Genomic DNA, 26,089 nt, shown 5'->3' with positions numbered 1-26,089 from the left:
TTTTCTTCCATTCTTACGTGCCAGTTCCCCTGGCATTCCTCGCAGCGAGAGACATGGCTGCCGTCCCGTCCCCCATCCCGAAGCTGGACCGCTATATCGTTATACACGTTGCCACTACCTGCGACGAACATGGTGTATACGTGACCAAGGACTCTGCCGAGGTCATTGAGCTGGGATGGATTTTGCTGGATACCAAAAATTGCGATGAGGTACGACCGTCAATTGCATCTTTTTAATGCTCTCGGTTTTTTTCTTGCCGCTAACCGAAGTCGCTTTACTCTTACAGTTGCATCGAGAAAGCATCCTCGTGAAACCAGTCAATACCCCAATTACACCACTGTGCAGTAAGTATTCCGTCTCAATGGCATCCAATTGGGTTGATACGAGTTGCCGAGAAATGATGAACTGACGAATCCCGCTTACAATTAGCGAGCCTGACCACTTTGACCTGGGAGAACGTGCGCAATGCTGGAAGCTTCCGGGATGCTGTCAATCGCTTCGACGCCTTCGCCCAGGAACACCTCATCTCGAAGAATCTCGAGTTTTCCTTCGTGACCCTCGACTCATGGGACCTACGTGTACAACTGCCTCGGGAAGCCCGCGACAAAGCCGTCGTACTACCGCCATATCTCCAACACTCCCGAACCTTTGACCTTCGTACCGAATATCAGAGATGGCAAACTCACCACCCGGAGTCGTTGCCATTTGGTCCCAGCTCTCTTGCCAACATCTGCGCTGCGCTCGAGGTCGAACCTGTTCAGTCTTCGGCTCCTATCAAGCACAATCTGCCTTTCCACCTACAGGCTCTTGCCCCGGCATCTCCTCGACGGGCTATGGAGGAAGCCATTACTCTGTCTCGCGTTCTCAAAGGCCTTATCCGCAAGTCTCAGCCTGCTCATGAACATCCCGAAATCCTCACTCGTCCAATGGATGCGAGGGCCGATGTCCGTGCTTTCTTGGCCGAACGCAGCAAGGTGCTCCATATGAGCGGTCTTCCACACGATACCACGCAGTCAGAACTAGAGAGTTGGTTTACTCAGTACGGTGGTCGTCCTATTGCTTTCTGGACATTGCGTACTCCGGACCAACACAAGCCTACTGGAACTGGCTTTGCCGTCTTTTCATCCCACGAAGAGGTATGTACACATCCCCCAGATATCTTCCTTAGTTTTCAGGAGATTGGTGAAGACTAACGACATGTAGGCCGCCGAGAGTCTTTGCATGAATGGCCGGGCTCTCAACGAAAAGGCCATCGAGGTGTCTCCTTCATCTAGCCGCGTTTTGGACCGAGCCGCCGAGATTCTCACCCCATTCCCACCATCCAAAAATCGCCCTCGTCCCGGTGACTGGACTTGCCCGTCTTGCGGTTTCTCCAACTTCCAGCGCAGAACTGCCTGTTTCCGTTGCTCATTCCCCGCCGTTGGTGCCGCCCCTGACCCATACGGATATGGGTACGTTCCTCCATCTATGATGCCGCCCATGAACCCTCACGGAGGTCACGGTATGGGCCACTCTCGGGTTGGAGGTAATGGTGTTGTCCCATTCCGTGCGGGTGATTGGAAGTGTGGTTCAGAGGGTTGTGGCTATCATAATTTTGCGAAGAACACCAACTGTCTTCGCTGCGGTGCCCCTCGTTCTGGTGCAGCTGTCGTAGCAGACTCTGCTTTCCCCTCACCAATGGAGCCCCCATCTGGATTCGGCATGGGTCCAGGATCAATGGCTGGTACCCCTGCTCCAGCACCCTTCCCGACCGCTGGCGGTGGTGGTGCCTTTGGTGGATTTGGACAACAATTCGGTGGCCCCCCAAGCAACTATGGCTTGCCATCTGGTCTTGGAAATACCCCTGGTCCTTATCCACCAATGGGCCAAATCAATGCAGGATATGGCTCAGCCAATGCAGGCCACTCGGCGGCTTCTTTTGGCAACCCTGCGACTCAGGCCGCCTTTACTGGAGCTGACCACGGCTCACACTCGAACGCTTTGAACGGTAACCTCTACACAACTGATGGTGCCAGCGACCCATTTGCTTTCCTGTCCACCGGTTTGGGTGGACTTACTGTCAACGATGACAACCACGGCCGTCGAAACGGAGCGGGTGCCAACAAATCGCCCGCATAAGCGGATCCTTTTGAAAACCATTTCTGTCCCTTTACGTCGTCGTTGTTGAATATGCCTTGTTGATCAAATAATTGCAAGTCCGTGTGTCTGGTCTTTTCCCGTTGCCGAATTGCAGGATGTGTACCATGTTGTTTGATGCGGAAAATTTAAAATGGAAGTTTTGGTTCCGGTGCATTTTGGCAGGATGGAGCTGGCTGGCTGGGTCGCTGATTTCGTGGTCTTGCGTTTTATCTTTCTGCCTTTCTATTCCCCGTTTTATTTTTGACTCGTCGCGCCATGATTTTGACTATTGGACTTTCAGGGGAGGAGCCAAGGAGTGTATTCATCGAGGGCTTCGATCACATACACATACAAACGCGCGCACACATATACACACACTTTCGCTCACCCCAATCTACTACGATGAGGAAGCCATCAGAGCAACCCATATCCCCCAAAAATGAAAGAAAGAAAGAGAAATGGTGGCAGAGGGGAGAGCCGGTATATATTGCAAACTATTTTTTGGGTTGTTTCTTAACGGAGGAGAAACAAAAATTTACTTTTTTGTGGTTTTTTCGTTTAATTACTTTTTCTTTTGAGCGATGCATGGCATGGCATGGCATTGGGTCGGAAAGAAATGGGCTTCTGGGTTTGTAGCTGTTATGCTACGTGTCAAATCAATTGCGATAGAGTGGACATACCTTTTTTTTTATAACAAAAAAATATTCTCTTACTACATAACTCCTCAGTGACACGATTAAAGGGTGTTGTAGATAGGAGAAGGTTAAGTCGAGTGAAACAAACGAAGTTCTTATATAGTCATATCACTATCCAGGCATCAAACATGTCTTATGAACAAATCAATCAAAACACCAACCTCCCAATCCAAGTAACCCATGTCCCAACGTAATCATATAACATGTTTTCCTCCCGAAAACTAACCAACAGAGCTACTTTACTCGGGCTCTTCACTGTTCCTCTCATTCTTGATCACCGTCGTCCGACTATCGTCATGATCTTCTTCCTCGTCGATCTCCATGATCGTCTCGTCAATAGCGACTTCTGTCGTTCCAGCACGCGTGCTGTGAGGCTCAACGGAAGCTTGTCGTGATCCAGGGCCGGCATGTGAATATGACGAGTCCACGCTACTGGCTCTTGTGTTGCGGTTTGTGTCTCTGCTGCTCGTGTTTTGTTGAGAGGCATATGCAAGGATTTTCAGAATTGTGTTCTTGACCTTGACTATCGCGTTGCGACTGGCGGCGTCTGTGGCGGCTTCCTCTAAGGCGTCGTTGAGGAGTTCCTTGACCGTTTCTGCGAGGGCGACGATTTCAGGTTCGATTTCTTCGCGAACACTACTGCTCCTGTTACTGAACCGGAAGGCATCTTCTGTTGCTTCGGTAGGAGCACGAGATCCTGCTCGTGATCCGGGCGCAGTTGATGTCGGGAGTACAGGAGCTGATATGTATACTTTGCTGAGCATAGACATCAATAATTTCTTCTCCTCCTTTGAGCATTTGTTGGGGCCAGCACTGATTCCGAGAATCCGCTCGAGGATGTCGTTGACCAGTGCCAAATGTACGTAACCATGAGCATTTGAGCTGGCGGTTCCTCCGTTAAGAACGTTTTCACCACCTAGCCCTACCACTCTACGCTCGTCAGTCCATTCAACGAGCATGCCTATGACTTGCGTCATCAAAGCTTTGATTTCCCGCTCGCCAACGCTGTCGTCAATGTCTCCATCGCTATCTTCCTCAGCCTCGAGGGAGAAGAATTCCTCTGCAGCGTTCAGAACAGATCGTACCACAGGAACGGCAATCTTGCGCATGCGTTGCGTATTCGCAAGACGTGAATGACAGAAGACCGGGAAGAAGTATGTGAGTGCTTGTCGGAGAACGGGGTTTTCGCGGGTGCGAGGATGGAAGAATGCCACAATAAGTGATTGAAGTAAAGCTTCAATAGACGACTCGTTCAGGTCTTTGATGGCTTGTGGAATGCTAGGTCCAGAAGGTGTGAATATATTGACAAGGAGCAGCTTCGATAGAGCTACGGCTGCAGCGGATTGCACGTCGGCAGGCGACGTCGATTTCAGTGCCTTGGCAAACACCTTGAAAATGTTTTTCTGGAAAGGGGGCGGGGTCACTGTCTCGCTGTCGGCTTGTACAACTGGAAGAAGTAGGGCAGGGKGTGCGGTAAGCATGTCTGCAAGAATATGAATTGCTGTAACCTGAAGGGCTTCGTGGCCTTTGGTAAAACAATGAATGAAAAGGGTCATATTTTCTTCGGCGAGGGTCTGAACAGAAGTTAGCTAGGTAGGGAGAAAAGAAAGCTAAAGACCTACCTTATCCAGCAGACAGCACAATCCTAAACATTCCAAACCCCTCTCACGAATAGGGGCTTCATGACTTCGTACAGCTGGGACCACCAGGTTATTCAGCATCGTAACGAGATGCATATTTTGCTGAAGATTGCCTTCCACGTTCTGGAGCATACACTGGGCGATGTGAAGACATTTCATGTTGATCATAATCTCACGGAGCACCTTAGCCTTGGCTTTTTCTTTGTCGAATGGTACATCGCTGGCTGGAGTCATGGATCGATCGCGACTTGCTCTAGAGCTTCCATCGTCACTAAGCTCAGACCGTGCTGACACGAAGCTGTCCTCAGTAGCAATTGCATCGTGAACTTCGGCAACGGCTTCCAGAACGACGCTGCAGAACTCAGATTCGCCGGCAGCTTCAGGACCGCAGACATTTCGAAGGACCTCGACGTGTAGCTTGGTACATAACTCAGGAAGTTCGGGAATCGCGAGATTCTCTCTGAGCAATGCAAACATTTTCCGTCGTCCGACCTCATCGGAATAATCCAGCGTCAAAGCTATCTGCAAAAGCTGTTCGACCACAAATTCAAGCTCCATGGTATCTTCCTCATTTTCACCACTGGCAGAAGCTTGCTTCAATTTCGCGAGCAGAGCACTCGAGTATTTCCCAAGGAAATATGCGAGAGCAGTAACCTCTGGCATTTTGTCATCTGCGAGACTGCCGTACTTGGATTCGTTGTCAACACGGCAGAAATCATTGAAACTGCGAGCCAAGAATGCCGACTCTGCTGTAAGACCTTGCCAGAAATCCTCGTCAAAGACAATTTCTTCACGGTAATCGGGACGACCTTCCCAGAAGGCTCGCATTGCTTCGTGAGCTACACCACCTTCCATACCAGAGTTGACCGCATCTATACGCTCCAACAGCTCCAAAAGGGCAGATGTGTTCGGTGCTGAAATCTGTCCCATGGTATTTCCTTCAGCGGAGGGTTTGTTGCCGGCGCAGTCTTCGATCCATCGCTCGTAAAACAATTTTCCTGTCGCCTTTCGTACATTTTCGTCTCGATCACGTAAGCCCCATCGTAGAAGCTTCTCACGCATGGACAATGACAAGTGGCGGAAGTCGCCCAATGTCGGTAGTAAACGAGAGTAAAGTGCACGTCGAGTTGCAGCATCTAAATCGCGGGCTCTTTCGAGCAGATATGGAAGTGTTGTCGGAATCAATGGTAGGTTGATCAGCAATGTTTTGCGCACATCGGCAGTGGCATCGTTCTGGAGGATATCGAGAAGCTTTTCAAGTAGAGCTGCGGAGGAGTCCTCAAGTCCACCTTCACTCTCATCTCCAACAAGACGCGCCAGACCCAAAACGGCTTGAACTCTGACTGTAGCCTCCTTGTCTCGGATTCTTTTCAGAAGGCCAGTTCTCACTAATCTGAAAACCTCGTCGTCTATGGAGTCCAGCGAATTGACGAGATGTGCAAGCAATTGGGTTGACCGGTATCGGACTATCTTGTCTTTTGACGCTAGTAATGGCACTACCATATTCGCAATGGCCATAGTCAGTCGCGTAGTCGGGGTTTCCGGGAACATTTGTGTCTCGTCTACGTCTGTTGGGTTGAATACCTCGCCATCTATAGCCGTCAGCATAATTTACCTTTAAGCAAACTGCAGAATACCCACCTTTCTCAGATGCGTGGTTAAGGAAAAGACCAAGGAAGCGAATCACCCGGTCTCCGACAGATTCTGTCTTTTTGATGGGCAGTATGCGAAGAATGCATCGTGTGACTTCCACATTGAATTCCTGCTCGCCAAACGTCTCGTCACTGGAAGGAATTTCTCGGCCTTCTTCAATCTGTCCATCTTTCGATTTTTTAGGCGGCGTGATGCCGCAGGATATTTCTTGTACTTTTCGCAACCGCACAACAAGTTTTCTGTGTCCGGTAGTGGAGCGTTGGGAATCTGCAAAAATTGCGCAAACATCTGTGCGAAGATGAGATGATGTCGTAGGGAGCGGTGGCTCAGGCGGTACTGCTACTGATGGTGTCGCAGAGGATGCTCGCTTGGAGGACACGGCGCTCTGCCCAGATGTTTTGCGTGACCCAGTGGACACTGGGCCGCTCGTAGCGCGAGCGGGCATTTCGTCTTCGAGGCGTCTATAAGAGCCAAGTGTTGTTTCCAATACTTTTGTCGTATACTCAGTCAGAGCCTCCGGAATGGCTGTCGTAGTCGGTCAGAGTCTTTGATGGGGTTGCGCGGCGTAACCAAAACAAGAAGGGAAAGAGGAGGTTCGCCCTCTCTCGGGATGTAAACAAAGACTAACCCAATGCGGATGCGATAAGATAAGGGTTAGCCCGTCAGACCGCCCTACTAAGTAACCATTTTCATTGGCTGACAAGCCGGTTCGATGGCGTGATTTGGTGATCCCGCGGTTATTCCTCAGCAGAAAGTCAGAAACGTCGCTCTCCGCTCGACTCCTCGTTTCTTGAGCAACTCACAATGTTCAAGCACGGCCTGCGCACCTTTGCGACGACGGCTCTGCGTAGTGCAGAGGCTTCGACTGCGTATAACACAAAGGTGTCCTCTGCTCAGGGATGGGTTAATGGTCTCACAGAAGGTAAATTCGCCTCTTTTGTCCGGATGAACATGGGTTGACAAATTATAGCAATTGGCAACACGCCATTGATTAGACTCAAACGGCTTTCGGAAGAAACAGGCTGCAACGTTCTTGGAAAGGCCGAATTCCAAAACCCCGGTGGCAGTGTCAAGGATCGTGCTGCGTTATACGTCGTCAAAGATGCCGAAGAAAAGGGCCTTTTGCGCCCAGGTGGTACTGTGGTAGAGGGTACTGCAGGAAATACTGGTATCGGTCTTGCTCATGTCTGCCGATCAAAGGGATACAAACTCGTCATCTATATGCCCAACACGCAATCGCAGGGCAAGATTGATTTGTTGCGATTGCTGGGCGCCGAGGTTTATCCCGTCCCAGCTGTTGCGTTTGACAACCCACAAAACTATAACCACCAGGCTCGACGACATGCAGAATCTCTCGATAATGCAGTCTGGACCAATCAGTTTGACAACACCGCAAACCGGCAGGCCCATATTGAGACTACTGGGCCTGAGATCTGGGCTCAAACCGAGGGTAAAATTGATGCATTTACCTGCGCGACAGGAACTGCGGGTACCTTGGCTGGAATAACCCGCTACTTGAAAACTGTCAGCGACGGCCGTGTGAAGAGCTTCCTTGCCGATCCTCCCGGCAGTGTCTTGCACAGCTACATCCAAAGTGGCGGCAAGCTCGCTGAGCGGGCTGGCGGAAGCATAACGGAGGGTATCGGCCAAGGCCGTGTGACAGATAACCTGAAACCCGATATTGACCTAATCGATGATTCACTGCACATCAGCGACGAGAAAAGTATTGAAATGGTATATCGCTGCTTGGATGAAGAGGGACTGTATCTCGGTGCTAGCTCTGCATTGAACGTTGTTGCCGCCAAGGAGGTTGCCGAGAAACTGGGCAAGGGTCACACCGTCGTTACAATTCTGTGCGATGGCGCATATCGTTACGCCGACAGACTTTTCTCCGATAAATGGTTGAAGAGCAAGAATCTTCGTGGTGTTATTCCCAAGCATCTGGAGAAGTATATTGTACTACCTTAGATTATATACAGCAAGCCAATGTACAGAATGAGCTTATTTTTGTGTACATCAATTATACAATATTCAGATCCTTCGACATTCCGTACCCGTTATATGCGACTCCTCGCAGGTTCCAGGGGCAACTTTCTCGCTGGGTGTTGCCTGCTGCGTCAAAAGCCCTGCTCAGGATGAGCTTTCCAGAACCTCTTTCCATGGGCACTGAGGCCTTCCATAACTTCCAGCACCACGTATCGTTAAAGCTCTCACATTCGKGTGTCTCGAGCTGAGCATCAATCCACGTCCTCCCCCCATCCCCCGAAACTTCAACTCGCGTAACCGGTCCATCACGACCCTGCGGCACTGCATACCCCTTCACACCAACCCTACCAACCTGAACCACGACTGTCTCACCATCATCCGGAGCCGCAATCACAGAATTAATCGGCATATCCAACAACGGCGGCACTTTCATCCAATACTCCTTCGCTTTTTCCGAGTCACTGGCTTCCGGTGGTAAGACCTTGTAGTCGTACTGCTGGTAATGATTCTGGCAATGCTGATCTTGAATTATAATGCGGTCTAGCCATTTCACCCATCTGGCACCTGCGACGCCAGGGATGACGACGCGGACTGGATGGCCGTGGTTGGGTGATAGGGGGTTGCCATTCATCTTTTATGATAATCAGCATGCTAACAGGATCCGAGAAGAGAGTCATACCTCCAAAGCAAGAATAACCTCATCATCCACACTCATGCACCTCTCCAACTCCACACTACCACCAAACCAGGTATCATCCTGACACTCAACCTGATAACACTCAAACGCCACGTATCTCTTCTTCTTCTTCTTCTTCTTCTCCGCACCTTCCTGGCCAGGATGCACACCAGCTGTAATCAACACGTCTCTCAACCGCGGGCCCTTCCATTTACAATTCATAATCGCGCCGTCTAGCCAGTCTATGCCCTGAACTTCCTTGAGTTGCGTGCGCATTGTATGGCGACGATTACCGGCGCATTGGAGGGCACAAATGACCTCGTGTTGCGGGAATTTGGTTTGAAGATCGTGAATAGATAGTTTCAGAGGGTTGGGAACTTGTCCGTTTATTGTGGTTGTGTGAGTGTCGGCATTGAGATGAGGGATTGGACCGTGGTTGCGGTCGTAGGTTGCATCTCCTTTTGTGAGGAAGCTGGTAACTGTTAAAAAGTATCACCATCGTTGTCAAAAGAGACAAGCTGACCTGGATACAAGTTTGTGTAATGGAGGTTCACGGTTCAAGGGTTCATCTTTGGAATATTCGACCTGTTTCGGTATCAATTTCCATGCTCTGCTGGAAATTTTTATTCGGAACATACAGTTGTAGTAGTCATATTTATTCCCAGCTTATGGATCAACGATAAGTTCTTTTCATGCTGATCAAGTCTGTTTGCCGTTGATGATATTGTAGAGTCTTGACGTCATTCGCCTCTATCAAAACATCGCTTAGGGCAAATGCTCAGGTACCGTCGCGCCTCTCTTTAAAGCATAGACAACTAACCAGTTGGTTGGGGGTTTTTTCTTTCGAGAGAAGCTATCTCAGTAACAACCGGCCTTAGCGCCTTAATGGTAGATGCAGAACCCTTCATATTCAAGATGAAGCAGTCTATAGTCTATTATCAAACAATAATATACATATTTCCAATATAGATGAGTGGACAGGAGTAAGGAACCCTCAAGTGACAAAACAAAACCCAGCCTGTACCAAAAACTCCAGCAATGCTTGCTTGTACATATGTATCATGGAAACAAACCCCATGATGTTCCGATACTCACACACCCCGCATAATCAAACAAATCAAAGCCCAAAGTCAACGTTATGAACCGCTCAATTCTCTCCCGGCATGCGCATATAAGCCTCAATAGCCGTACTAAAAGCCGCAAACCCAACGCACCCCGTCAATGCCGCCTGAGGCCCAGCGTTCCTCCCCAAAAAAGCACCCGTTAGACAACCCGCGACCACATGATTCGTCAAATCATTTTTTGCGCGTAGTCCCTCAACGGAACATTCTGCCGTTGTGTATATTGCGCCGATATATCCGAAAGTTTTTGCGCTGCTCCAGGCGCGGGTACCCATGTCCTTGAAGCCGTGTTTGAGTTGTTCGCGCCAGGGGAGGTTGTAAATTTCTGTGCCTTTTGCAGTTAGGGGGACGTCGTAGGCCATCTGTTCATTCATTCTACAAATCAGTACATGCGTAAAAACACAGAAGTATAAGGCCAGAACGTACGGCGCCAGTAAGAAAACCGAAAGCACCACCTAATGCGAATCCAGCACCGCCGGAGAGGGCTATCTTGAACGGACATGATTCTGCGGCTGCGTTCATCTGTAATATGGAAAAATAGGTTAGCAATGCAATGAAATGAATTCAATACCTAGGGTCAAAAGCCTAGGTCAAAGGTCATACCATTTTAATCATATTCTGCTCCTGCTCAGACATGCCTGCATTAGGTCCGGCGCCAGCGCCGCCCATTGGCGGGAAGCCTGGGAAACTCATATTGTCGATTTAATTATTTTGGATGTCTGATGATTGTTGTGTCTCCAGCACAAACGGGAGTGTTCGGCGCAACCGGGGAGTGGTATAGGTGAAGTGGAATGAGAATGCGAATATTCGACACTCGCACCAAGGAATAGGAGGATAAATATGTTACTGTATAGTCGCCTTGTATGATATTGATGAGATTCGAAGGATATCGTGTGCTTGCGCAGTTTTTGGACCTTTATTGAAGATGGCCGCGGAGGTGGAGAAAAGTTTACAAAAATGTACGGCGGCGTTTAGGGACCAATAGTGCAGTTATACTTCGATTGTTGGGCGTTAGACAGTCAATGAATTGTTCATTCTAGCAGTTGATATATACTGCGAATTCAAGAAGGATATCGTTTGATTGAAATAGACTTCTGCTTTCCATGTTGGACATTCCAGTCTAATACTTGGAGGCTCTGCGAAGATAATACGAAGTAAATATGTATTTCTAGTCTACATGTACATATCTAACCAATATAGACTCAATAAATAACAAGAAAAATGGTATCACCAACAAGCCCACCAGTCGGTCCGAAGAATCGAAGAAGCCAAAAAGGATAATAACATAAAGTAGCAACATAAGGCCTCGTTTCGTGATTCATGTTCGCTCTAGCAAGGCGCAAATCATCCGTTAGAAAACAAGGTAGATAAGAAAGCAAGAAATTCAAACACCGTAGCGTTCGTCATGTCGAAGTAGATAAAATTTATGTGCAGATATTCGACCGTATCGACCGTGTCATGTATAAATGTTGTGGTGATCAAAAAGCCTCCCAATCGTCCTGTTCCGCTTTCGCAGATGATGAGGCAGAGGTTAAGCTTTTCTCCCATTCATCCATCAAGCTCGACGCGGTGCGCGTGAGTTGCGAGGCAGTGAACTTGCTCAATGCCGGCCACGGAATCCCATTTTCCGTGCGAGGTCGTTCTGCTTCGTCGGTATTTCGCTCCCCGAAGCTATTGTTTCCGCTTACCGTTAGCCAACATGGACTTAGTGCTAAAACAGGAAGTAAAAGAGTTTTAAATCAATGAAGCACAAACACGAAAGTACATCGCAATTTTTCGGCTCACCTTGCACTAGTTCTTGGACTACTGAGCTGGGTTGACGGGGATTGATCGATTTTAGAAGTAACCGTCGATCGACTCGACGAAGGTGTATGCGATTTCTTGTTTGGTTGCGGCGTATCCCAGTCATTCCAGTCATCATCCTCCTCGACTTCTAGCTGGCTCGAGTTTGCGGACCCTTTCTGTCCGTTTTGGGTATTGCTGGCGGCCACTGCGGTGGCTTGTTTGGGTTTGAGCTTCTGCCCCGGGGTATCAACTCCGAATTCACTCCAAAACGATACCTCTGTGCCGGTCGGAGGAGATGGAGAAGAAGAATTGTTATTACCAGTTTTTCTTGATGCTGATGCATCCTTGGACAGTGATGTTGATGAGCTTGTGCGTCCGATAGAATTTCCATTCTGGTCCCGGCGTCGGACCGGGGTAACGCTCCGCTCGCTTCGTTGTCCGCTACGAGAACGTGGTGTGCCAGATGTTGGGGGTTGTAGCGTTCGATTTCGTGTAGCGCTGATTCCTTCCTCTCCTACTGTAGCTTGCCGAATATCTTCCAAGAATGTCCATAGTCCCTCTCTCAGATCAGATGCCATTTGTCTGCCCGTCCGTAAAAGAGCTTCGCTAGATGGGGGAGGTAAAGAACGCCTCCACTCATTCTCGGTTGTCGACTTGTCGGATGCCTCCACAGTCTTTGATGTATCGGCTCSYTCCACAGAAGGCAGTGTTGCAGATCGCGGATGTCGTGTCGCCTGAGACTCGGAGCTTTGCGTCGAGTCAGAAGGACTTGGCATCGGAAACGGTGGTCTAACAACGCCCATATCAGGCGACAATAAAGATAAAGTCCGAGTGTGTTTCGACCCAGCAAAGACCCTCCGACCATTAGCGGAGATTAACGCTTCGCCTTTGGCTGCACTGCGAATGCTATTTCGTCGTTCTAACTCTTTGCTCCTTCTAACCTGAACGGGGACGGCATCTATAGGCGTTGTTGCCATGGAGGCCGCTGCTGTATTCTCGGAGTTTCTGGGGGACTGAAGATCGCTTGAGCCATCCATCGATGGCCGTATCGGCCGCATGGCTTCTGCATGGTGGCTGATTTCCGTCTGCTTCTTTTGTCTTTCGCTTCGAACCCATTGCTTCTTCAGGCTCGTCAGCTCCGCCTCGGCCTTGTACAATTCCTCCTTGAGTTCGAGAACTTTTCGCTCTTGTGAAGCAATGGCTGTTAGGAGATCGGTCGGTTCGTGGTTGAGTGCCTCGCCTAGGATGGAGGCGTCAGGAACGGATTGACCGGGTGACATCATCCGGGGAGACGTCTCGGTGGCAGGAGTAGCGACAGACGGCGATGATTGCTCTGGTCGGAGATTGAGGGCCGGCGCAATGGGAAAGTTGAGGGTCAGGCGTTTTGCGTGGCGAGCGGCGGCGTTGGGACGCGAGGGAACAGCAGAACGTTCCAAGTCTTTGGTCGAAGTCTTCGGTGGCAACGGTGCCTCTGGGGAAGGCCCGTGGTCGGAAACAGGTTCCTCCATGGTTATGAGTATAGACCAGAGAGGTCTATGACCTATGCTCTACGATCAAGGCTGAAGCAGAGATCGGTAGACCCTATAGCATAGCTGAAAACAGACACAACACGATAGGACGAGAAGATCAAGACGCCGCCAATAAGAATGCTACAAGCGTACTAAGCACAACAAGTCGTTAAACAATAAAACAGAACAAACAAGGAAGCTGCAGGATCGAGTAGGAAAAGAAACAACAAAGCAAATCATGAGATAAATAGCATAAAGGAAATACAGGGGAAAATGAGAGTCGGCTGAATTAATTGCAGTTGGTATAAGTCCTACCACTGCAGGGAGAGATCGGCCGCGGCAGTGGTGCAGACCTTAAAAACGAACAACAAATTAAAGCGTCGAGGCAGGCGGTTTCAGAAGTGGCCTCCAGCCTATCAGCGCGGATTCAGCAGCAGACTCCACGAGGGTTCGGAGGACGACAGGACGCTTGTCTTCAGGGGCCAGCTCACATATCTCCACCCTTTCTTTTACTCGCAGTACGGCGGGAAGCTCTAGACCGTCAAAGCACCCGCGCAGCTTCTCCACTACATGTCTACGTATGTGGTTATTTTCCCGACTACATAGTGCGTGGTCTATTTGAGATGCTGTGTAACTATCCAAGTTATTATTGAGTGTTCTATATAACACATTGCCCAGGCAACTCGTGCCCAGTCCAAAAGTATAAACATCACGCGCATAGAGTACAAAGCAGCGTCCAAAACTATCTATCAAGAATCAAAGAGATTAAGAATAATCAACACAAAATGCAATCGACCGAGAGGAAACAGTACTGACCAGCCTCAAGTGGTGGGCGGAGGGATATAATACACCGGGGAATCAAGCGAACGAAGAGAAGCAAAGTGTACACACAAAGATCAAGGTATTATTATGCCTTCAAATGACAGCATAAAAGACAGAAAAAAAAACTCAGATAACTTCTTTCTGGCAGCTTCGGCCAGTATATCCAACAAAACTCCAATGCTGTGCAGGCAGAGTCAAAACGAGCGAAGCAGAAAGAACAAAATGTACAAGAGATAAGGTTGGCGGTAAGATCAGTTTCCATCAATTGAAGGAAACGAAATCCAATGCCATAAACGATCGCAAGAAGAAAGCAGTCAAGCCGCCGAAATGCAGATGGGACGGAGTAAACGTCACTCTCTCTGAGAAGGGTGTAAATGTCGAAGTCGACGTCAAAGTGGATGGTGGATGATGTAATGTTGTACAAAGAATGGATTTCTCGAGTCGTGGTTGAAGTAATATTAGATGGCCGGCCATCGGTTGCGGAGACCTTCACTCCATCGTTGATAGAGAACATCGGCAAGTTGCTTCGTATGTTCCATTCCTGGAACGTGCTGTCCGGGCATGCTGCTTGACAACTGCGGGCTGCCTATATGTTCAACCTGGATTTGTTCTGATTGGCGGCGGCGGTGGCTCTTGAGGTGAGGATTGTTCTGGGCCAAAACGAGTTTTTGCTTCTGAGGAGTCGTCGGGGTTGGTTCGGGTAGGAGAGCAGAGAGCTTCGAATCACTGTGATGGTTAGTAATATTCGTTCACGAAAGAAGGAAAGAACTTACGCTCTCATCTTTTCATTTGATAGCTTCAAGATATGATATAATCCTTCCGGGTCGACCATTTCGAGGTCACTAAACGCCTCTGCTAACCGAGAGATTGCCTCTCGCTTCTCCTGGTCACCAGTGTTGGCCAGGATTTCCTGGCAAGCAAGGCCAATGCCTCTGCTATATGCCCTTCGTCCTAACTGAGCCTCCTTGCTGTTCGGAACGGGATCAGTGAACAATGTCTTAGCGGCCACATTCTCATCTAACCCCGGAGGGTAGTTATAGTGTTGCGCCTGATCATTGTTCCCTTTGTCCGAGACTCGGCGAAATTGACGCACTGTAGACGGGCTATTTCCGTAGCTCAAGTTGAGACCAAGCGGATGTTTGACGCCGCTGGATCGACGTTTCGTGTTCGATCGCTTGACGGATGGGGATCGTTCGGCGACAGGCGTTCGTCTGACGGTAGAATTGGCGACAGGTCTGGGCATTGACTTCATCTCTTCGGTCTTGACAAAAGGATCTTCACAAAAGTCCTCGGCGATGACTGGCCTCTTGACCGTGGATGCCTTTACTGTATCAAACACCCATCCATCGTCGTCTTCCTCATTTGATGAGAACGTGGTCCTAATGTACATTAGTTCTTGATCAAATCGTTCATCCAGGACAGATCCTCTTACAGAGTCTCGGCGTAGTATCTCGTATCATCCGGATGTCCCTTGCCGTTGTCCCAGTCTTGCTTTCGTTGAATTATCTCTTGTAGAGTTTCTGTTTTTCCTGCATTGCGGACGAACTTGTGTTTCAACAATTCCTTCGCGGTGTATCGTCGATCGGGATCCTTCACCAAACACTGCGCAACAAAGTCCTTGAATGTTTGGCTGAATTCGTTACCTTCGAGACGTGGAGCTGGAGCTTTGGGTATATGGAACAGAACTTTCATTGGGTGGGTGCTAGCATGTGGTGGCTCTCCGTTTGCGAGTTCCATTGCAGTTATTCCCAATGACCAAATGTCTGCTTTGAAGTCGTACCCAGCCTGCTGAATCACTTCCGGGGCCATCCAGAAAGGGGTACCAACGAAGGTGTTCCTTTGTGATTTGATATTGGATAATTGCGCAGCCACGCCGAAATCCGCCAACTTCACCTTTCCCGATTCAGATAGAAGGACGTTCGCTGCTTTAATGTCTCGGTGTATCTTTCCTTCCCGATGGAGATAGTCCAATCCTAACAACAGTTCACGGCAGACAATAGCGATTTGCGCTTCACTAAAATTTCCCGGTTTCATCTGGATGCTGTCAGCCCGCCATCGTTGTTCATATTTGGTCTGTATGCATACCAGATCCAAGCACGAACCACCCCCGAGGTATTCCATGACAATCCATAATTTGTGGCCGCGGAGAAAACTGGCTTTATACTGAGTAACGAATGGGCTTGCACAAGCGGCCAGGACCGATATTTCTTGCTGGATTTCGGCAATATCGTCTTCGCTCGACTCGAGGTCAATCTAGCAATTGAACATTAGCAACGTATTGGATCGTGGTGAGGACGGAAGTACATGTTTAATAGCCACTATCTCCCCAGTCGACTTCTCAATACCCTTGTACACCGTGCCAAAGCTGCCACCTGGGTAATACTTTCGTTAGCAATGTCCAATTTGGAACCAAGACATCGACTTACTGCCTAGCTCTTCCATCACCTGGTAGCGACTAGCCATATCGCCGTCGGACGCCATCTTCTGCGATTGATACACAATAAATCACAGATATGCGCACGAACTGGGCCTTCTCTATCCGACAAGACTCCCGTGCTGAGAACAGCTGCCGACCAGCAACAAGTAGGAGCTTGAGAGGAATTGGTCGAAGGGACACAGGCGGGTAGAAGTTGGGGAGAGGGTGAGGGAGAGGAAAGGGCGAGAGGGAAGGTGAAAGGGCGAGAAGTCAAGTCAGATCAGATCTTCGAGTTTTCTTTTCTTTTACTCCGAGACAAAAAGGTAGGCAGCTCGAGTTCAGCGCAGCGTCGCAGTCAAGGCAGGAGCTGCCCGATCGAGGACTAGTCAAACCTTAGGGCAGGTGCGGGTGGAGGAAACAACGGTCGTCCTGGGCAACCGGCTGCGCTAATGCCGATGCACCCCGCTCCTTCCCAGATTGTCGACACGACAACAGCGTCGTCTGAAATATTATTTAGACCCTTGCTGTGCTTCAGATCGATATACTTCAGATTATCCAGCACATTGCACTGTATTGCATTTCTTGACTCCAGCATGGACAGAAATTGCGCGTTACCATAGCTGATTTATGGTTTCCGGAAAAGACACTGCCCCTTTTAAGAAGCCGATAATCAAACTGACTTCCAGAATTAACTTTTATAGAGGCACACGCTGGGTGCTAGTCTCACCACTGGTAGCATTCAGCTACGTACGATTTGACTTCGTCCTCGTCTGCCATCGGATTCTCCGATCAAAGCTTGCTTTCAAGGTTGACGGCATGCTCGTTATCTATCTTTAGGATACAAATGAAAACAAAGAACATCAGAAGTCTTCACAACATCATTTGGCGTCATTTAAGTTTGACGGTTCCAGATAAAGACACGCTTTCCCATCCATGCAATTGACTAGAAAGAATGCGGGGGGGTTCACACGAGATCACATGGGTTGACCCTTTTCGAAGGATGTGCGATGAGCTTCTCTTGTTTTCGTATCCCTTGAAAGGGATGATCTGGGGTATGTGCCTACAATTTGCACAAACTTCGCTGCTGCTTCCTGTGGGGTGACGAAATTATCAGAGCTCGGAAAAGCTGGTCGTCCTGTTGCTGTTGATAAGCAGTCTCGACGGCTGCTCAACAATTGCATCAGGGTTTCTATAAGTCTATAGCAGGTTGATTGGGTCTGTGTTCCTTGGCAGGCCCAATCGAACAATGCTGAGATTGAAAGCCTGGAAGGACTCGGAACATTGGACTGATCGCAAATACCCGAACCATATAGTGTCCAATTGCGTCAAAAGAGTATCAATGCCCTGCCCTGGCGGTTGGCGATTGGCCCCCCGATATCGAGCTTCCCAAATTTACATAGTACGTATATTGACGAAACTCATATAAAAGATAGAGGTGAGGTATGACTGCCATCTTGCATATCATGAATATATGGTCAGTACACCTAGTCAGAGCACTATCGCGAATGTAGAACTGCGTAACACCTAGCGAAAAAGAGATGAGCCAATATTCGCTTTCTGCCGTGTCTCCGCAATCGGATTTGTATCCGGCCTGTGAAAACAAAGAGATTCGGCCAATCAGGAAAACTATTGACCGTGGGCGGTGGTAGTAGAACGGCAGGATAGTTCGACCTAGCCAATCACGTCATCATATCCAGCAGCTTCAGACCAATCAACGTCTAGGGACGAATTCGTTGTCCGAAGACCCGGCAGATACTTTTACCTCCCCTCCAATTCAGACATTTTCTCGCAATCGCTTCAAACCTGGAGTTTGGGTTATTGTCGTACGAATATTCTCTCCAAGGACATTCACATCATGTCAGCTCCGCGCAGCGTCGCCGCTGCTCTGCGCAGGACAAGACTGTCGTCTCGTTGTCGATTTACACCACAGACCATCATTGCACCGATCTCGGTCAACACTGCTCGTTCTTTCAGCATCACCACCACCAACCGCGCAGATGCCTCCCGCAAAATCAAACTGACCGCCGCGTCATACCCTCAGCTCAAAAGAAACCCTAATTTCGCCGAGGTCACAAAAGAGCATGTACAATACTTCAAAGAGCTTCTCGGCACCGACTCCGCGCTCATCGATGGTGTCAATACCGATGCTACTGACGACCTAGCTGCCTTCAACAGCGATTGGATGCGCAAATACGGAGGCCAGACACGCCTTGTCCTGAAACCACAGACTACGGAGGAAGTGAGCAAGATATTGAAGTACTGCAATGAGCATAAATTGGCTGTTGTGCCTCAGGGCGGCAATACGGGTTTGGTGGGAGGTTCTGTGCCCGTGTTTGATGAGATTGTCATAAATACCGCGCGATTGAATCAGATTCGCTCTTTTGATGAGGAGTCTGGTGTTCTTGTTGCTGATGCTGGTGTTATCCTTGAGATTGCAGATGCACATGTCGGTGAAAAGGGATACCTCTTCCCATTGGATCTTGGAGCTAAGGGATCGTGTCACATTGGAGGAAACGTTGCAACTAACGCTGGTGGCTTACGTCTTTTGCGTTATGGAAGTCTCCATGGAAATGTTTTGGGGCTGGAAGCTGTCTTGCCGGATGGAACCATTATTGACAGTTTGTCCACTCTCCGTAAGAACAACACAGGCTACGACTTTAAGCAACTATTCATCGGTGCCGAGGGAACCATTGGTATTATCACCGGTGTCTCTATCTTGTGTCCACCCCGTGCCAAGGCTGTTAACGTTGCTTACTTTGGTTTGGAGAGTTTCGACCAAGTCCGAAAGGCATTCCGTGAAGCTAAGGGCCAACTGTCCGAGATCCTCTCTGCCTTTGAATTAATGGACGGCAGAAGCCAGGCTCTAGTGAAGGAATCTACCGGCAACAAGGCCCCTCTTGAAGGCGAATACCCATTTTACTGTCTGATTGAGACCAGCGGCTCCAATGCCGAACATGACACTGCCAAATTGGAATCGTTTCTAGAACACGTCTTGGGAGAAGGCATCGTCGCCGACGGGGTCCTCGCTCAGGACGAGACACAAATTCAATCTCTCTGGCGCTGGCGTGAAGGCATCACCGAGTCTTTGAGCCATCTCGGAGGAACTTACAAATACGACGTCTCCATCCCACTCCCTGAACTCTACCAGCTCGTCGAGGACACCAAAACTCGTCTCACTGAGAAGGGTCTTGTGGGCGATGACGACTCCTTTCCCGTCCGCGCTGTAGTCGGATATGGCCATATGGGAGACTCCAACCTGCACTTGAATGTGGCCGTACGACAGTACACCAAGGAAGTCGAGGAAGCCATTGAGCCGTGGGTTTACGAGTGGATTGCCAAGCGCAACGGCAGTATCAGCGCAGAGCACGGATTAGGTGTTGCAAAGAAGGAGTTCATTGGGTATAGCCAGAACGACACGAATATAAAGCTTATGAAGCAGTTGAAGGATTTGTACGACCCGGTAAGTTATTTCTTCTTTTGCAATTCAGAACAGGATACTAACATTAATTTACAGAACGGAATCATGAACCCGTACAAGTATATATAAAGCAAGCATAAACATGTCTCAATTGTCAAAACGTACGTAATGAGCAAAATCAAAATATAGAAAATTAGACCTAAATTTGTCGACGTCATCATTTCACCGGAGCTCCAAAGCTTCCCCACTTGTGTAGAATCAACGGACCTGCTGAACACCACCATCATCTTTCCTTAAACATATTATTCAGTTCAATTGAACACAGAAAATGTCTCATACAGCTCTCATCACCGGCGCAACCGGCCTACTAGGCCGCGAAGTCACCAAATCCTTCAAACAGGCGGGATGGTTAACCGTAGGGCAAGGATTCAATCGAGCCGCCCCGCCAACGATTCTGAAAGCGAATCTAGAGGATCCGGCGGATGTGAAGAGGATACTTGATGAAGCCAAGTATGTTTGAACTCTGGTTACCTAGAAGTACTATGTACTCGTCATCAGTAGACTAATATGGGGATAAATGGTGATTGCGTAGACCGCAAGTTGTTGTGCATTGTATATCTCCATCTTCTGTTGCCTCTGTTGACGGAGAGGAGAAAGGCTGATAGAAAGTGACAGGCGCCGCGAACCGCCAACCAGACGCCTGCGAAAAGAATCCCGAACAAGCCCGCAAAATCAACGTCGAGGCAACACGCATCCTAGCAGAAGGCACAAACGCGCGAGGGATTTTGCTCATCTACATCTCTACAGATTATGTTTTTGCCGGCCGCGAAGGCGAAGCACCTTACGAAACTGATGCAAAGACCAGTCCCACCAATATCTATGGTGAAATGAAACGGGACGGTGAAGAGGCCGTTCTAGAAGCTACCAAGGAGAGCGGCACGGGTGTCGTCCTGCGCGTCCCCGTGCTGTATGGACCGACAGAATACAACGGTGAAAGCGCCGTGAACACGATCTTGGATGCCGTCGAAAAGAGTAAAGATGCCAACGCAAACCTCAAAATGGATGATTGGGCACGCCGGTTTCCGACAAATACACAAGACGTGGGACGGGTATGCAACGACATCGCTGTGCGCTACATCAAGGATAAGCACAATTTGAAAAACTTACCTAAGATCCTCCATTTCTCGGCAGAGGAGGATATGACCAAGTACGAAATTGCGCAAAGGTTAGCGAAGATATTGGGGGTGGAGATTCCGGGGATGGTTGCGAATAAGGAAGGGAATGATCCGAATGCTGCGGTTCAGAGGCCGTATAACACGCATCTGTCGACCAAGGTGTTGAAGGATGTTGGGATTAATGTGCAGGCGATGAAGTTTGATGATTGGTGGTATGTGCATGAGGTGTCGACTTATCGAGTGGTTGAATTGAGCTAACATACTATATAGGAAAGCATACTTGAAGAAGTAATGACGGCGACTCTCATTCATCATACCGAGAGGGAAGATCCATGATAGATTCAATATGACCTGATAGATCAGAGCGGCCTAGACGGCTACTAAAAAGTTAGTTGGCGTATTTTTTTTTTTGGCTCATTACGACAAGCCGTACGTAGCTGTATACGTAATTACTTTTATGAGTTTGTAAGTCTTTTTTTAGATTAGAGACATTGAGCGCGCACGACCAAGTCATGATCCTAATGGAATGCCGAACTGAAAACGACTGAATTATCTGTGTGCATACAATGAATTGAATTACATGCTCAAAAGAAGTAAAAAATAATTCATTGAGTCTTCGTGCAAAATATGCTACGAGTCATGACGTGCTTTCATCCCTATATTTCAATACGCGTTTCAACGTATCCGTCAGTACGTATGTATGTCCTCCATACATTACGTGTGATCGGACTTGTCTTAGGAAATCAATTAATTCAGGTTATTGATTGAATCGAAACACACGTAGCTACGGAGGTTCGTTCTACGTACACCCCAATCAAAACGCCTACGTAGTCAAATCTCAAGAGGCGATATCAGCTCGCGTGACTCCAGCCTGCCTCGGTATTGAAATGATCTCCCTCCCCCGTTTTCTGTCAGAACGGGTACTCCGTATCTAGTTGGCATGATTAATCCAGTCATGTCAGAATTAGTGCCTCAGATCAGTCAAGATGGTCAGAACAATTGTGTACTGTAAATTAAGATGTAATAACAGTGTTTCAATTTCACGGTACAGCGTGTGGCTTGGCAATTCTCTTTTCCTTGCATACGAACAAAGTGCAAAGCCAAGACTCTTAATTTAAGCCTTGACTCCATAAATTACAGGCCAGCCGCATAGCGCGTCCGAATTCTCTGCCCGGATTATTCACTACATGATGGAAATAAAAAGTTGGAATGTCCCACTTGATCTGCTTTTAGTTGATCTTGGTCTTGGTTTAAGATAATGAATTGTCTTATACTTATCCCAACAACAAATGCGACACTGAGCACGACATTGAATGGATAGGCATAATGCTGTAAGAACGCTGGATGAGTTGCAAGGGCGGATGCAGGAATCCTTGATCGTGTGCGACAAACACAATACAATTACTCAATTGAAAGCTTGACCTGGAGGGCGCCTGGGGCAGATTGACACCTCACAACAATTAATTGACCGTCAAACGCCCCGTCACTCACTCAACTTGGTTGTGTAACAACTTAGCGCCCTCCAAAAGTGGATTCATGCAATTTAGAGCCTCTCGAAGTAATTTGGGGGGCTGCACACACTTTTAATCTTCCCACGCCAACCCTGTGAATTGGTTCACCCACAATTCACGATGACCACCCAGCTGGAAAGCTCTGGGGCCCTAACAGGGACAACCCCCAAATACTCACGATATCGCTCTGTGCGTCGTGCTGCAACTGAAGCAGCCGGGGAGGCATCCACAGCTAAACCTTCAAATGAGGCCATTGCGCGCAGCATGTCACGATACCGCCGACCCAAGACTGCAACCACTGCACCGCACGCTGCTAATTGTCCGCCAGTGCCCTCATTGCCGGCCTCGGTTCAAACTCACAAGGCCGTCACTAAGGGCACTGTGGAAGTCGCCAGTCCGCTCAGTGGCGCCTCTCCTCGCTCTGAGAAGATACAGAATCCATTCTCAGATCACGATGACGAGCTGTCTGAGGCAGAGAAAGCGCGCATGAGAGAAGAGGCCATGCGCAAGTTGACCATGGCAGAGCGGCCTAAGGCACCAGCCACGCTGCCTCAGGCGCGTCAAGAAAACCCCGTCCAAGCAAAATTCGTGCCCGAAAAAGAGAAGGAAGGAGCTGGACACAGCAGGCGCGCCTCGTGGAAGGACCGACTGGGTTTATCCCACCACAGGAAGGTGGGGCCTGACGCTCTCGACGATTCTTCACAAAACAACAACAGCAACGGCAACGGCAACAACATGACCCTTCCTGCTCCTGGCATCGATGCTCCTGTTTCTGCTGTGAATGCTGGTGAACGGAGAGTACTGGTGAAATGCAAGTCAAGCTCGCTAAAACTGCCTGTCACACCTACCACGCGAGTCAAAGACATCATTTTCTCTGCCGCCAACTGTTTTTCTGAGCGCATTGATCCTAAAAACGCCATCATCGTCGAGTCGTTCTCATCTCTGGGTCTTGAACGACCGCTACGTCGGTACGAGCATGTGAGAGATGTGCTGAATTCGTGGTCATCAGATGATGCCAACGCCTTGCTCATTTCTGATCCGCCATTTGACGGCGCGACTCGGAAATTGGAACTGTCAGCTGCGCCAAATACAGCGCCTAAAGACGCAAAATTTCATGTATACCATTCTTCGAAGCCGGGCAAATGGGATAAACGATACATCACTTTGCGCAATGACGGTCAGGTCGTGCTCTCCAAGAAGTCAGATGCCAAAGAAGCAAAGGACTTTACAAACGTATGTCACATGTCAGATTTTGATATTTACACGCCTACTAGCCGTCAACTGGCGAAGACCGTCAAACCGCCTAAGAAGATATGCTTTGCAATCAAAAGTCAGCAGAAATCGTCCATGTTCCTTTCCACAGAAAACTTCCTCCGTTACTTTGCTATAAGTGATTCGACCGTCGGGCAAGACTTTTATGATGCAGTCCATGGTTGGCGCAGCTGGTATCTCGTCCATGTCTTGGAAGTTGGCAAGGCGAATGAGGCGGCCAATGCCACTGTGTCAGCCCCAATATCTAGAGATGGCCCTAGAACCCCATCTATTCGCCAGCAACGACACGTATCGACCGATTCCATTCCATACCAACTAGGCTCATTCAAGCCTTTGATAGACTTTGGTCGCAATGCGGAATCCAGTGTATCAATACCTGAGAAGGCGACCGAAGAAACCACTGCATCCAGCCGCGATATGTTCTTGCGCAAGAAAAAGGCACGAGACCACGCACCGCCCCCTTCCTCGTTTCCTGTGCATCTCCCTGCGCTGGAAATACAAAAAGAATCCTTGTCTCCACAGGATGACGACTCGACTTTTTCGCCAGACAGTCTCCTGGGAAGAACATACAGCCAAAAACAAGCAGCTCAACGTGAACGAGAAGCTAGAGAGGGAAATGAACATGACCCATTCTCCTCACATGGTCTGTTGAAACACTTGAGTCCGACGAGCACGGATCAAGCTTCTTTCCAAAGCATGCCTTTCAGCAATCCATCTAGTCGAGGAAACAGTCGCTCGAATACAGTTCGCTCTAACCATCGCCCTGCAGAAGGCTTTTCACATAGCCGGTCGAATTCGGTACGTAAAGGCAAACCTCTGGTCGACCTCACACCGACGTACAGAGAACCGCCTCAGCATGCAAGAAAAGGCCACGGCGTCAAAATCGACTCAGGAATGCCTCTTGTCGAAGCAGCCACCGGACTAGAAGCTATACCTGGCATACCCAACATCCCTTCAGCCACAACATGGAGGCGCGAAGAGGCAGCGTCTGCACCCGCTCCCCCAGGCCGTCGACGCGCCAACACGGTAAAAGGCCAACATAAAAATCATACACCAATTTTGGATCCTTTTGCCAGCCCATCTGATGCTGCCCCGTTCATACCGAATGGTCTTGTAGCTCTTTCTGCCAATACGCCAAGCTCACAGGCCGGTCCAGGTGTTGGTCGGGGTGTTGCTACTGGTGATCGTCATGCTACTCGTCCTTTACTTGATATGACTCCACAGAGTCAGTTTGCGGAGGGTAGTCTGTTACGGAGCATTGAGAAGTTGTAATGTGCGTAATGAAGTATAGGATTTTGGAAGTAGTTTTGTTTATACCCTTGTGTTCAGGGACATCTTTCTCTCACTTTGTTTTCATTTCTGGATCTTTTTTTGATCATCATGTACATTGTTGAACCTTGGATGAATGAGATTATCAGGTGCGTGTTCGTCAGTGAGATGGAGTTCACATATTTCCCAAATATCGGCCTTTCTTCTAAGTGCCCCGTCATCCTCTGCGCTATTGAGCGGTTGACAGACTGAACACTGAGTGAGAGATAGAATTATAGCCGCAACAGCGTTAGTAGCAATCAACTCCAGCATCAGTTCAAAGGTCCTCAAATTGCATGTGTAAAGCATTGATAGTGCAGTCGAAGAAAATGACGTCGCCAAAAGCGGGACAGCTCCCCACCAATTTGATATCCATTCAACCCATCCCCGAAATTTACCATCTTTTCAAATCAGCACTCAATCAAAGAGAGAGAAAAGAAAATGTCTTGGTTCCAGAAACAATTCACCCTACCCTCCCGCTCGCGCGGCAGCTACCTCATCACCGACACCGTCGTCAACGAACTACCCGAAATCCGCGACTACAAATGCGGACTGCTCAACCTCTTCATTCAACACACCTCCTGCGCACTATCGCTAAACGAGAATTGGGACGAGGATGTGCGCGCTGATATGAGTGATGCGCTGGACAGGATTGCGCCGTATGACAAGAAGGGGAATCTTTATAGGCATAGTGCTGAGGGGGAGGATGATATGCCTGTACTCCTCTCTTTCAACTGATTTTAAGACATTGAGGAAGTAGGAAGGTTACTAATGATGCTCTTTTCGGGATAGGCACATATAAAATCCGCTTTGGTGGGTGCGAGTGTCACGATTCCGATCACGAACGGACGACTTGCGACGGGCACATGGCAGGGCATTTGGTACTTGGAGTTTAGGGCTAGTCGGCATTCGAGAAAGGTCGTTGCTACAATTCAAGGCGAGAAGGCATGATTTCCTGACGACGGACAGGAAGCCGATAGACAGA

At 48.9% G+C, this 26,089-nt stretch overlaps 9 protein-coding genes across 9 annotated transcripts; 5 read left to right on the top strand and 4 right to left on the bottom strand.

Moving 5' to 3' along the window:
* Positions 1-53: 53 nt before the first annotated feature.
* Positions 54-2,118, top strand: BHQ10_004603 (uncharacterized protein; the record flags this gene model as incomplete). Its single annotated transcript, XM_040876987.1, has 4 exons — positions 54-209; positions 287-344; positions 430-1,136; positions 1,204-2,118. The coding sequence occupies 4 exons, from the start codon at positions 54-56 to the stop codon at positions 2,116-2,118; spliced, it is 1,836 nt and encodes a 611-aa protein (XP_040733107.1).
* A 934-nt stretch (positions 2,119-3,052) lies between these two features.
* BHQ10_004602 (uncharacterized protein) lies at positions 3,053-6,551 on the bottom strand (the record flags this gene model as incomplete). The annotated part of the gene is made up of 3 exons (XM_040876986.1): positions 3,053-4,387; positions 4,436-6,045; positions 6,095-6,551. 3 exons carry the CDS (start codon positions 6,549-6,551, stop codon positions 3,053-3,055), a joined length of 3,402 nt encoding a protein of 1,133 aa, XP_040733106.1.
* A 359-nt stretch (positions 6,552-6,910) lies between these two features.
* On the top strand, positions 6,911-8,074 carry BHQ10_004601 (uncharacterized protein; the record flags this gene model as incomplete). Its single annotated transcript, XM_040876985.1, has 2 exons — positions 6,911-7,028; positions 7,077-8,074. 2 exons carry the CDS (start codon positions 6,911-6,913, stop codon positions 8,072-8,074), a joined length of 1,116 nt encoding a protein of 371 aa, XP_040733105.1.
* A 52-nt stretch (positions 8,075-8,126) lies between these two features.
* Positions 8,127-10,582, bottom strand: BHQ10_004600 (uncharacterized protein; the record flags this gene model as incomplete). Its single annotated transcript, XM_040876984.1, has 5 exons — positions 8,127-8,723; positions 8,772-9,240; positions 9,983-10,251; positions 10,316-10,411; positions 10,493-10,582. The coding sequence occupies 5 exons, from the start codon at positions 10,580-10,582 to the stop codon at positions 8,127-8,129; spliced, it is 1,521 nt and encodes a 506-aa protein (XP_040733104.1).
* Positions 10,583-11,367: 785 nt separating this feature from the next.
* BHQ10_004599 (uncharacterized protein) lies at positions 11,368-13,182 on the bottom strand (the record flags this gene model as incomplete). Its single annotated transcript, XM_040876981.1, has 2 exons — positions 11,368-11,560; positions 11,675-13,182. The coding sequence occupies 2 exons, from the start codon at positions 13,180-13,182 to the stop codon at positions 11,368-11,370; spliced, it is 1,701 nt and encodes a 566-aa protein (XP_040733103.1).
* Positions 13,183-14,462: 1,280 nt separating this feature from the next.
* Positions 14,463-16,485, bottom strand: BHQ10_004598 (uncharacterized protein; the record flags this gene model as incomplete). Its single annotated transcript, XM_040876980.1, has 6 exons — positions 14,463-14,730; positions 14,778-15,383; positions 15,437-16,038; positions 16,090-16,257; positions 16,309-16,376; positions 16,431-16,485. 6 exons carry the CDS (start codon positions 16,483-16,485, stop codon positions 14,463-14,465), a joined length of 1,767 nt encoding a protein of 588 aa, XP_040733102.1.
* Positions 16,486-18,275: 1,790 nt separating this feature from the next.
* Positions 18,276-21,305, top strand: BHQ10_004597 (uncharacterized protein; the record flags this gene model as incomplete). Its single annotated transcript, XM_040876979.1, has 5 exons — positions 18,276-19,880; positions 20,164-20,348; positions 20,431-20,450; positions 20,514-21,225; positions 21,284-21,305. 5 exons carry the CDS (start codon positions 18,276-18,278, stop codon positions 21,303-21,305), a joined length of 2,544 nt encoding a protein of 847 aa, XP_040733101.1.
* Positions 21,306-22,644: 1,339 nt separating this feature from the next.
* Positions 22,645-25,068, top strand: BHQ10_004596 (uncharacterized protein; the record flags this gene model as incomplete). Its single annotated transcript, XM_040876978.1, has 1 exon — positions 22,645-25,068. The coding sequence occupies one exon, from the start codon at positions 22,645-22,647 to the stop codon at positions 25,066-25,068; it is 2,424 nt and encodes an 807-aa protein (XP_040733100.1).
* Positions 25,069-25,545: 477 nt separating this feature from the next.
* On the top strand, positions 25,546-26,055 carry BHQ10_004595 (uncharacterized protein; the record flags this gene model as incomplete). Its single annotated transcript, XM_040876977.1, has 2 exons — positions 25,546-25,821; positions 25,897-26,055. The coding sequence occupies 2 exons, from the start codon at positions 25,546-25,548 to the stop codon at positions 26,053-26,055; spliced, it is 435 nt and encodes a 144-aa protein (XP_040733099.1).
* Positions 26,056-26,089: the final 34 nt, after the last annotated feature.

Source organism: Talaromyces amestolkiae (genome assembly GCF_001896365.1).
Source record: "Talaromyces amestolkiae strain CIB chromosome Unknown scaffold8.1, whole genome shotgun sequence".
NCBI classification, from domain to species: Eukaryota; Fungi; Ascomycota; class Eurotiomycetes; order Eurotiales; family Trichocomaceae; genus Talaromyces; species Talaromyces amestolkiae.
The sequence above is the reverse complement of the archived record's forward strand: the minus strand, read 5'-3'. Positions and strand labels throughout refer to the sequence as shown.